The sequence below is a fragment of the Aotus nancymaae genome, unplaced genomic scaffold, assembly GCF_030222135.1.
Source record: "Aotus nancymaae isolate 86718 unplaced genomic scaffold, 86718_ANA_hifiasm-v0.15.2.pri h1tg000014l, whole genome shotgun sequence".
Classification (NCBI taxonomy): domain Eukaryota; kingdom Metazoa; phylum Chordata; class Mammalia; order Primates; family Aotidae; genus Aotus; species Aotus nancymaae.
In genome coordinates, this window is record NW_026988425.1 from 82,740,292 (window position 1) to 82,752,940 (window position 12,649).

The following is a 12,649-nucleotide window of genomic DNA, read 5'->3' on the forward strand; positions in this document are numbered from 1 at the left end:
TCAGAGAAAGTTTCCAATCATTAAATCTGTTACTTTTTTGTTTGAGAAACCTCACTAATACATATGTTTGGGAGCTCTGAGCTCAGTAATTCACTGAGGGGCATTTCAGTATAACACAGTAAATTGTAATTCCATCAGTTACAGGTCATCTACCACAATCTAAACATTTTTTTCTGTAGGTTAAATGTTAATCTTTAACAAAATTACATCTTTCTGAGCCACATTTTCCTCTTACAAAGTAATTTCTAGGTGTTCAGATTGAGTTTGGAAAAGAACTGTAATACTTTCTGACTACGATGAGACAATTCTGTAGCCTGTCATATTGCTTTACTAACTGGCAGAATTTATATGTGAAATACTTCTCTAGAACCTGCACTTTCAGAATAGCCTCAAAATGCAGAATTTTAATAGGAGTAAAAAAGAAGTTATATAGCCCAAAGCCATTACATTTTATTTCACTTATATGCTTTTGAGTTTTCAGGTTCATATGATGAATATGTTCAGTTTAACTATTTTAATCTTTATTCCAAAGATAGTTCTGTGTTGCACTGTCATCTCTTTCACCATTGGCAAATGAATATTTATCCTGCACTTCCTTTTTATTTTGCACACCTGGTAAGATTCCTCTGGTTAAAATGAAGTACACTTACAGTGAAGGAGAAGCCAGTGCAGGTGGATTTGCGGGAGCCTTTCACTGTACTCAGGCTACTTCCATCTGAGGTAACATTTTAGCAGTTTGGCCCTAACTATTAATTGCCAATACCAATTTTTAGTACTAGTATAAGATACACCTGACTACAGTCTTAAAGAGAAAGTCCTATTGATGATCATTTATTCCTCATCATTGGAAAATTGGTGAGGTATGATTTGTTTATTCTTTGAGAAAATTAATTTACTCTGAAAACTATGTGACTGCCTAGGATGCGACAGCACGATGCTAGACAGCATACGCAAAGGCAAGGAAATATAATACACAATTGCATTTGCAGAAAAATGTGTTAACTGGTAGTTTTACTTCAGCAGGCCCCAAACCCAAAAAGGCAAAAGACGCAGGCAAAGGCACTTCACTCACTAATACTGCAGATGTTTTGAAAAAAATTGAGGTAAGGTTTTCTTCTTACTATAAAAGTGAACTGAAAAAATGCAAAATATTCTACCTCCTTTTGCTTTCTTGTTTCAACCTTTCAGCATTCTCTCACTTTTTAATTTGGCAGAAGTGAGCCCAGCATGTAAAGTAACTGGGAGGGTTTGAACTTTGCGGGCTGGGAGATGTGGAGGTTCTGTCATGTCCTTCATTAGTTACTTGCCTGGCTAAGGTGGCACAGCTACTTGGTGGCGAAAATTCATATTTTTATTTTATTTTTTGACCAGTACTTAAGCTAGAGACAACATGAAAAATAAAGCCAGAGTGCTGATGCAGGAGCAGTGATAACTGTCAGGTTTAACTATGGTGGAGTGACGGGATTGCAGTTCAAGACAGCTTGTGTTGATCGAACTCAGGTTCTGGCTATTCTTAAAGCTTTCTGGAGAAAACTTGCTAAAATGATATGTGCTGTAAGGAAGGTTGATCTGGGGCCTCTGGGTGTGGCTTCTCCCTGTAACAAATTGTGTTTCCTTATTCTCTACATGTAAACACCTTTTTCAGGACACACACTGGTAAAGTGGAAATTTAAATCAAGAAATCCCAATGAGTTTAGTAGAGCTGTTCCCAGATGACTCTCTTATTGTTCATTTTTTTCAGCAAAAACAATTCCAAGTTTTATTATAATAGAACATTCATGGATGGAGAGGGAGTGACATACATTCAAATCTCATGATTAATGTGTGAATAATTAGTGGTAAGCTAATATCTGAGGCTTCTTATTTCTGCATAACAGGAGGCTCTGTATGGTGGCTGTAAGGCTGTGTAATATTTAAACCATAAGAACTGCTCTCTGTCCATAATTGAACTGTTTTCAGTGGCTTTACATTATATTATTCATTTTATTCTTAAATCTGTAAAGTAATAAGGTTAGATGGTTAAATATCAACAGGAGAGAGAAAATGGAGACCAGTAATAGGAGAGCTGAAACTAGTAGCTTAATGCAAAAGGAATGAAGCAATGAGACGACGTATGTGGCTTTGAGATCAGTTTTTATTAAAAAGTTGCATAAATCCGCTATTTTTAACCTATTTTATGAGTGATTTAGATCTATGTGGTGGAAATAAAGATGTGGCTATTTTTTAAAGATATTTGAGGGGGCGATAATAGAAATATAGACTTCCTAGTTCCTATGTGGCACTGAATTAATACTGTATTTAAAAAGTACTTTCGTATAACTGGTTTAAATAACTATGTTCTTAATTATGAAATAATAGCATGATTTTTTAGATATAGTGTGTACCCTGCACAGAGCTAAATAAATATAGCACTGCAATTTCCTATTAACTACACACGCTTATGGGTTGCAGGTCTTTTTACTGTGATCTGATTAAAATAGAAAAAAGTTATTAACATAGCATCATATATGTGTATGTATATCTTATTGTAGATGCTTCAAAAGATCAATAAGCACCTTTTGTTTAATTGTACTTTTCCAAAGGGATTGCCAGTTGGAAAAATTGCACACATTATATTGTAGGAATAGCTCATATAAGACAACATATGAGTCATTATCAAGATAAATCATCTTACGTCTGTTACTTTGGTCTTCTTTGTTCTGCCTGAGTGGGTTAAGCAGACAGGAAAGGTGGTGTTTGAATTTTGATTAGAAATTGAGCCTATCTAAGGTAGTCAGGTATTCTCTCTATTGTCTTTGATTTCCTTAAATTCAAATTTGAATGTAATTACAAGGATTTTTAAAGTTAAGCATTTAAGAACCAGTAAAGGAATAGCTAAGTTGTATCACTTCAGATATAAAACCTGTTTTCTCCCTCTACAAAGCAAGTATCTTATAATAGAGATGGAGTGTTTGCAGATTATTTCTGCTTAGGAATAATCACATTTTAGCTGAGGTGACTTATGCCTTAATAATAAGTAGTAATAATATATGAAATTATTAACTCCTGAAAAACTTGTCAAATTCTATCACATATGCACATTAAACATAGTACAATTTAGTGAACAGATAGTGACAGTAATGAAAATAGGTCACTTTTTATTAAATGAAAAAAATTGTTGGTAGTCATAATAGAAATACAAAGATGTAAAGTTAATTTTGTGTACTATTCCCTGATGGTTCCACTTGTGGTTAAGTGGAACTCTCATGGAATCAGAGCTTTCCTAACTCTGCATCTCTCTTTTGCTTTCTTTTTTAGAATTTCTAAAAATTGCTAGTATTGACTGTGATTTGAGTTTCAATTTCTGTTTCTTCTTAATCTGCCAGATGTATTAAGAAACAAAAATTCCTGGCAACAGGAAGTAAATAATGGGAGAGAAAAGAGTTGAAGACACAGATAATCTGCAACTAGGGTAATCTAACCCAGGATGACTTGATATTATAATAAGAGTATTAAATGATCTCATGTATAAAGTGAAACATGGACATTTTGAAATATTACTATTACCTTATTTTTTTTCTCCTTTTATGTTAGAAGGAAAATAAAATAACAGCTAAAAGTTGTCCATAAACTAAGTCACCTCAAATATTTTAGAAGGAGGTAGGATAGACGGCCAGGTGCTGTGGCTCACGCCTGTAATCCCAGCACTTTGGGAGGCCAAGGCGGGCAGATACCTTGAGACCAGGAGTTCAAGACCAGCCTGGCCAACATGGAGAAACCCCGCCTCTGCTAAAATTACAAAAAATTAGCCAGATATGGTAGCGTGCGCCTGTAGTTCCAGCTACTCAGGAAGCTCAGGTAGGAGAATCACTTGAACCCAGGAGGAGGAGGTTGCTGTGTGCCAAGATTGTGCCACTATACTCCATCTGGGCACACAGCAAGACTTTGTCTCAAAAAAAAAAAAAAAAAAAAAAAAAGGAGAGGTAGGAGAGAAATTATAAAGACATTATGCATTAGAGCTGATAAGCACAGTATTAATCTGAAACACAGTTATTAAGTAACAAAATCAAAGAAAATGCTGATTTAGTGATGAGACAGTGAATTCCTTCTTTCTTGAGTTGACTCCTAGTTTTCTAGGTAGGTGGTAGCCTGTAGGTGGTGATAAGATGGGATTGGAATAATGTGTAATAGGTAACTGTTCCCTTAAGGGTAAGCAGGGAAGTCAGTAGTCTAGTGGTTTCCATACAAATTAATGAAACTCACTTATACCAGGAATTGGAAAAGAGAGGTGATGGTGAAAAATCAGATGAGGAAAATGAAGAGAAAGAAGGAAGCAAAGAGAAAAGTAAAGAAGGTGAGGATGACGACGACGATGATGCTGCAGAACAGGAGGAATATGATGAAGAAGACCAAGAAGAGGTAATGGTTCATTTGGGGATGGTAGCAAAATTAATAAGCTTATCTAATAAGGAATCAGATATAGTATATATTAAAGTCAACAAACAGAAACCAAGATGATGGGAAACAGAAGTATTTTATTATCAATGGCATTGATTCCTTGCTGTCGAGAGAACTGTTACAGCATTGAAATTATAATGATGTCAAATTGAATATAGGAGATAAAAAATAACTTGATTGGCAACTTTGTAAGTATAAATCTACAAGATAAGGAAGTCAATCAGATTACTGCAATTAAGATTTAACAACATAAAAATTTATTTAAGTCAGCAATTCAGGTAATGGAGGGCTTAACCACATACGTCTAGAGGAGAATCCCTGCAGTGTGTTTCAAATTCCAAAGTGCATGTGAACACTACTATCAGAGAAGATTGACAGTTTAACCTCAGGTATCTGGCTGAGTCCGGACTCTGTGTTTTGGATTTGGGATGTCTAACGTTAAGAATGAAATGCGCATAGTACATTTAGAATTAGCTGGAGCCAGTCAGGTATTTTTGAGCAGGGTAACTTTGCAGACCACCGCCTCTTCGGGACTTTGTAGCCACCTCAGACAGTAACCCTAGGCAGCGAGTTTCTTCTCCATTCTGGTGACCTTTGTCTTCCACTCCATTTCAGCCTCTTACACCACATTCTGAAATTTTGCTTCTCCTAAAACTGTTCCAACTATGAAATCTTTACTGTATTTATTTTGCATTAAATTTGATATTCTTTTGAAATTTATATTGGTATAAACAGAGAAATATGAATACATTTTTTATCTGTTTCCAAGTGGTTAGCCAGCTGCTAAACTCATTTCTTAAATAATTTGCTTTCCTCATTGATTTTGAAATTCTTCTTGTAGCAGCTATTACATTCCCATTTCTACTTCTGTTCTCTGTTCCACTGATGTATTTTGAACTAACACTAAGCTGTTCCAATTAGTAGAAGCTTCTGATTATTTGTTAATATTCGTAGGGTATATCTTCCCTGCTACACTTTTTTCCCCACAATTTTCCTGAATATTCTGTCTATTCTTTCAGGTAAATTTTAAGTCTAAACATTTAAAAATTAAATATATCACATTTGTGGTATATCACATTTGTAACCAGCTTTCTTTTCAGATCATTCATGTTTTTATTTCCATTGCTGTCTGACATGATTGAGAAAGTCAGTAATTCTGATCATCTCTTTCCCCTTTATTGGTTCTCTGTTTTAATTTTCTTTTCTAAGAAACTCAGACCCTTGCTCATCTTTCATCCTCTTTTTTGCCATTATTCTTGTCTCTTGTCCTCCCAGTGCACACTCTAGACCAAAGCCAGTTTTGATCATTTCTACTCTCTACCTCTTCTCCCTTTCAAAACTGACCTACTGAGCATTCCTTGGGAATCACAGAAATTGATGTCCCTCAAAAAACACTAGCCCCATTTTGCTGGCTAACATGTTTCTATTCTTTTTAAGTCAGCTCTCTACAGCAATTATTTGAGATCATCTTCTTATTTTCTCTCGTTTACTACCTTTTCTTTCACTCTTAGCAGGTGATAGTACCTTCATACAGGAAATGAAGTCATCAAGAGGAAACTCTATTAATTTCATGTCCTCTGCCATCAAACTCATTGTCTTCTGTCCTCCTTCTCCTCTTTTTTTTATCAAGGGAAGAAATCTGCTTTACCCTATTTGGGTCTAGCGGTCCTATCCTTTTTTGGAACCATAGTTCTCAGGTCATTTCCCTTTCCATATTTTTAACCTCTTTTTCTGCCCATCTCTTACATTCATGGATTAAAACATGTTCATTTCCCATTGCAAAATATGTTGTCCTCATTCTCCCTCATGCTGTCCCTTGGAAAGCTTCTTTAGCTGTCATCACTGGCTGATTTCCCACTCCCCCACCATTAGCTTTTTTCGATCTTAGTTTCACCTCCATGCTATTCAAATTACTGCTTTTGACAAATAGAAGTAGCTTAAAGAAAGAAACTATTGCTACCACGGTCACCATAGACAAATTTTAGCCTTTATGTTACTTAGCTTTTCTGCAGCGTTTAACACTTCTGACAGCTCTATTATTAAAATATTTCCTGGCCGAGCACAGTGGTTCACACTGTAATCCCAGCACTTTGGGAGTCTCAGGCAGGTGGACCACGAGGTCAGGAGTTCGAAACCAGCCTGGTCAACATGGTGAAACCCTGTCTCTACTAAAAATGCAAAGATTAGCCAGGTGTGATGGCAGGCATCTGTAATCCCAGTTACTCTGGAGGCTGAGGTAGGAGAATCCCTTGAACCTAGGAAGCAGAGGTTGCAGTGAGCCAAGATCATGCCACACTGCACTCCAGCCTGGGTGACAGAGTGAGACTACATCTCAAACAAAAACAAACAAACATATATATATATATGTAATTTCCTTTATTTAAATTCAACAATTTATGGGAATTATATGCATCTTCTATATGCCAGGTATTGTGCTAATTGCCAAGTCATAGACAAACATGGTTGTTTCCATTCATTTTTGTTAAATAATGCTCCTCGTTTTTCTCCTATTTCTGGTACATTTTTGTGGTCTCTTGAGTTCTTCTCTTTCTAATCTTTAAATGTCAGTATTCTTCAGGGTTCTTCCCTTGGGCTTCTTTTTCTCGCTATAATCTCTCTGATTGATTGCATCCTTCCCGATAGTAACCCTGTGTAAATGTATGACTCCTCAGTTCTTTTTCATTCAGCCTATAGTAAGTGTACACTCAGTATATGCTTGGAATTGTACTAGGTAAGGGGAATATGAAGATAAGATACAGTTCTCCTCTCAGGGAAATTACTAGAGATACAAGAAAGGTGACAGTGAAAATACAGTGAATAATGCTACGATATAGTAGTACAGGATGCTATAGTGGCACATAAGAGATGCTGTGGGCACTCCAAAGTCTATTTTAGGAATATCAAAATGATATTGCAAGGAAGACAATTTAGGAGCTCTGAAGAGCTAATCACATCAAGATAGGAACATGGAATGGAGGGGACACTTGGCAGGTAGAAAAAAGAACATGGAGAGAGGCTTGCAGGTGATGAGCCTGTAGCATCTTGATTTAACTGACCAGATAAATCAGTATGGCTGGACTAGAGAGTGTAAGTGGTCTTATGTTGAGAAATGAAGCTGGAGAGATGAGCAGTTCATTAAGGACTTTGAATGTCAAGCTGAGGAATTTCTATCCTGAGCACTGTGGGGAGTATTGAGGGGTTTTAAATAGTGGGATGGTGTAATCATACTTATATTTTAGAAAGCTCAGTTGATTTGAATGGAAGAGCCAAGGTTGGGTCATATTTGAAAGCTTGTTGCTGTAAACCAGAGGTTTTCAATACCCTTGAAGGGATATTTGGTAGTGTCTGGAGATATATTTGGTTGTCACACTGCCATGGGGGTAGTAGGGTGGTGGTGCTATAGGTTCTAGTTTGTGTGGCCAATGTTCTAGACAACACTGGCATTTGCAATGCTCTGTTGACAATGTGTGCTGGCACTGAGTTGAGTTGAAACCATATCTGTGTTGAAATTAAGATCTCCTCTAACAAAAACAACAAACGATGGGATTCTAGTAGTTTTAGAATTCTTCATTGAGCCTTGGCAGAATATTAACCAACACCAGTGGGTTTATTATAACATTTCATTTAAAACAAAACAACCAAAAAACCTCCCTACTTTAATAGAGAAATGTGTGTTCTGTGTGTATAGCTGAGTGAGGTATGGAAAGGAGATATTCTTTAATACCTTTCTACATTTAAAATTTTTCTCTCTGCTCCTTTTGGCAATTATTAACTAAAATTTGTGGTAATTAATTTACCTAATGTATTGAGGATTTGATGAGCATTTTCTTTTGAAGAATAAAATGGGGCAAATTATCTGTGTAATGCCTATTAGTAAAATCAAGGAAATAAAGACTTTTACTTCTTCAATCTTTTGAATGTTCTAATTGAAGAAAAACACAAGGGCTCAAATGAGAGCCTAGGAACCATTTAAGCCGTCAGTTTTACTACTGAAACTACTTTATAGGTTTCACTACTTTATACCTGTATCAAGATTACTAACATCACACAATTACCTAATTTGAATCACTTAAACAGAACTTAGAAAAGGTACTCATGTCTAAAACAAAAGTGACATATGCTTGATTTGGAATACTAGAGTATCCCTTCCTTATTCATCTCCACTTTATGTACAAATCGGCTTTTATTTCCACACAAGTGTTCTTGCCAAATATCTCCTTTACAAGGTGACCTCATTTGAACCTCAACCATGCCACCCTTCCCTGGTACACAGGCCCCAGGCGTCAGCCAGGTTTCTAGGTATTGCCAAATTTTTTGGTCCAGAAAATCCAGGCCAACTTTCTGGAGACGGAAATAGTCTTAGCTGGATGCAGAAACTTACAGTATCTAGGAAAGAAAAGGTAATGAAATACTATCTAAATAATGCATGTTATCTTTCTTGCATTATGTAAATATATGAAAAATCCCACTATCCGGATACTAAAAAAATAAATCTTTGGAAAAATAATAAAATTGATAGGAGACTATATTTTGAGAATAATCTGTATTTCTTGCTATAGATAGGAGATTAATCTCTTATTATAGCAGATCTCAATCAAGTGCAAAAATATAGTAACTAGTAAAAGAAACACCCATATTTTCTTATCACTCAGCTTTAACAATGATCAATTCATAGCTAATCTTTCAACCACTCATTCATCTACCCAGTCCCTCCCTGTTCACCCACCCCATTCCCTGTGCCCCATGTGCCTTGGATTATAAAGAAAATCCTAGGCATCATGTCATTTTATCCATGAATGTTTCAGTATGGATCCAAAAATAAGGGCTCTTTAATAACATCACAGTATCATTATAACACCCTATACAATGAAATATAATTCCTTAATTTCATCAACTATCAAGCCAGTATTGAATTTTCTTGGTTGTCTCAAAAAGTTTTTTTGTTTGTTTCAAACAGAATCCAAATACAATCCATACATTGCAACTGATTAATAACTCTTAGGCTTAATTTATACCCAAAATGGATTTTTTATTGCAAGATACTGGAGGCCCAGAAAAATAAATAAAAAGTGAGATTTTGAATTTTTGGTAGAAAGCACAGATATTTTCTGAGTTATTTACATGGGTGATAGTCTTATTCAGCCACAAGAAAAAAAAATTAAGAAGCCCTAGATAGAATATAATATAGGCATCTTAATATAGGCATCTTTTAGATTTGCTTTGGTATCATGAGGCCTTTTTTTAGGGGGACGAGGGGAAGCAAAAGTCTCTCTGGCTTATGCTTAGTTATGCTTTGTGACTAAAAATCTCAGTACTGGTGTAGTCTAATGGATGTTAATGTAAACTGGCTTTGTTTCTTGAGTGTCTGCATTTTGTAGGGTAAGTGTTTAGTGGTTTAGCTAACTAAACTATGTATCATCCTAGTAAGCTGTTATGTGTTAGTAGCTATTTTATCCTATCAAGATGGCATGTGCAATGCTTCATGTTCTCTTAGCCTGAGTAGGAGGTGGTGGTCTTAAGGAAGAAAGCGGCACAGGTAAACACGAGTGAAAACTGTTGTGTTTTTGAAGCAGATAAAAGCAGAGACTAAGCCTGGTGTATTTTCTTACTACTCATTCATTACAATGTTTACAAAGGAATATATCATTTCACATAGGAAAATGACTACATTAATTCATACTTTGAAGATGGAGATGACTTTGGCGCAGACAGTGATGACAACATGGATGAAGCAACCTATTAGGCATGAAATTTTTCAAAAAATATTTTTATGATGCAGCTTCTGAACATTTGGACAGACTTGTTTTGTATTTTATTTCTGATAAGGTATAAGTATTTTTTTTTTGTTTTTTTGGACAAATATTTGTTACCAAAATATTCAAAACCACTTTGAGTTTACATACTATGTACCTTACAGATTAGTCCCTGACATTCCTTCTAAACACCTCTGCTATCTCTCTTACCTACTCTTGTGGATTTTTTCGTATTTGAATATGAATGTGCCTAAAGAATTTATGCTCCCTTAATCTATGTATACGTACTTGAAGAAATCATTCTTGCTTAACTGCTGATCTTTTATGAACTATTGCTAGTCATAATGAATTTCTATAACCTGAAAGTTGATATAACAGCACATGGAGCACTTTAAAAACAAAGAAACTTGAAAATAATTTTAGTTTTTGCTTTTACATAATATGTTCTAGATTACTACATTTTGACTACATAAACCTACCTGAGCTCTTACAAGTGCAGAATTGTGAGATAGAGGTTTTGTGATGGAAAACATACACACAGGGAAAAATACCAAACTGAGCAATATCAAGTTCACAGCTCACATCTTAGCCATTACAAAGAAACTTTCACATGGGGTGAATATTATAAATACTTGAATTTGGGACTCACTTGATACTGTATGATATATACATTAATCATCCCACCGTAATAACTTTGACATCTTCAAATAGTTGGGCTTATGAAAAACTTGACTAAGACATTTTATTTTATCCTTTATGTAAGTGTGAAATGTTATGGTCATATAAATATCACTGTAGAATGCATGAGTGTGAACTCTCTGAAGTATGGTGGCCTTTTATGTTTCAGAGTACTCAAGTTGTACATTTGATTTATAAAAATGCAAAATGAACTCAGGTCATTTTGATTAATTTTTTTGTTTAACTTTAAAGCTAACTCCGCCAACTTTATATATTTTTGGGGAAAAAAATGCCTAAAAACCTTAGCCTACAAAGACTCTCACAAATGCCAAAGATTTTCAAGGAAATTCATATTATATATTTGAAAAATGATTTATCAATGTTATCTACCAAAAGAAATTATTTTTCCCCTTTGGGAAGATATCATTAACCTGAAATGTGAGAATCTGATCCCTAGATTCTATTTCTACCTGTACTATTAAGCTCAACCTTGAAACTGAGCGTGGTTGTTCATGTGCCTTAGTTTCTCCACTCGTACACAATTTCCTATAAAAGTTGTTTAAACACCAACCAAAATTTACTATATGTATTTATTCTCTTTAAAGATGACTTCTTAATTTACATTTGGTTCTCACCCTCTAAAAATTTATAGTTTGGGAAGTAACTGAAAACACAATTTTGAGAAAAATGTTTTCCTCACAAAATATAATCTGATTTTCCTATCTTGTATTCATGCAGAAAATTGGAGAAAATGTGTATTGTCTTGTGCCATTTTGCAACATGAGTTTCTCAGGAAAAAGATCACTTTCAATGGCAATACTTTCTTAAATAATTCAAGATGGGTGTGAGTACTATCTTATTAGTTCAGTGCTATATTAACCATTTGTGAATTATTTCTTGTTTAAAGGAAGTTGTAAAACAAATTTAAGATTCTAAAGGAAATACATGAATAAAATAAGCCTTAGAATAGAAACCACACATAAAGTTGTCATTTGGGGTTAATTTACGTAGGTGTTTTATTCTCTCACCACCTTAGTACCAGAATTAAATACCATTTAGTTCTCAGAAATCTTACCAATATTGTTCTGTTTACCTACTTATTATAAATCTGCAGATAACCACTTGAACAAGGCAAATACACTGAAGGTAATTTCTTTTTTTAGCTTTGAATTTGTCATGACCATTTTAGTCTTACAGATGGCAGGGCAGCCCCTTGGGTCACCAGTCATCCCCTTTAAGAGCCTTCTTTTTACAATGTTAAAGTTAATTGTGAGAACAAGCAGGATTTGCAGATTGCTTTACCAGCATGAATCTCATTTTCCTGGCTTAAAATCTGAGACTGTGAAATTATTCCATAGGAAAGTGAATTTTATTTTGCAGAGATAGCCTTTTAGATAAAAGTAGTTGTTGAAGTGTCTTTAAAATTGCTATCATGAGCAAAACTGTTTGGTTGCTATAATGCTTATTTTTCTGTATTTGTTTACACATTAAATTCTTACAAAATTGTGTTCCTTTGTTTTATAGTAAGATGTTTTATTTTGAACTTATTTAAATGTATATTTGGTAGAGAAAACTAATTTGTTAATACAGATCTTACCTAGTAACTATCTATTGAGCAGGGATGCCTATTACAAATATTCTTGAATAAACTATCACTACAAACAAACAACAAAACTCTGGGTAATGATTATTTAAAAAGGTTGTGAACTGGGCACACTGGTCTGCGCCTATAGTCCCAGCTACTCAGGAGGCTGAGGTGGAAGGACTGCTTGAGCCCAGGA

General features: G+C 35.0%; 1 protein-coding gene across 3 annotated transcripts in view; it reads left to right on the forward strand.

Moving 5' to 3' along the window:
• The window catches only part of POLR3G (RNA polymerase III subunit G), a 38,787-nt gene extending 26,245 nt beyond the window's left edge, over positions 1 to 12,542 (forward strand). For 2 of the 3 annotated variants that reach the window (XM_064376125.1, XM_012477599.2), the window contains exons 6-8: positions 1,021 to 1,103; positions 4,252 to 4,398; positions 10,094 to 12,542. In XM_064376125.1, coding sequence (XP_064232195.1) covers positions 1,021 to 1,103; positions 4,252 to 4,398; positions 10,094 to 10,180 — 317 coding nt within the window. In that variant the 3' untranslated portion in view covers positions 10,181 to 12,542. The remainder of the gene's footprint in view (positions 1 to 1,020; positions 1,104 to 4,251; positions 4,399 to 10,093) is intronic. The other variant, XM_012477600.3, reaches the window with a different exon arrangement.
• Positions 12,543 to 12,649: the final 107 nt, after the last annotated feature.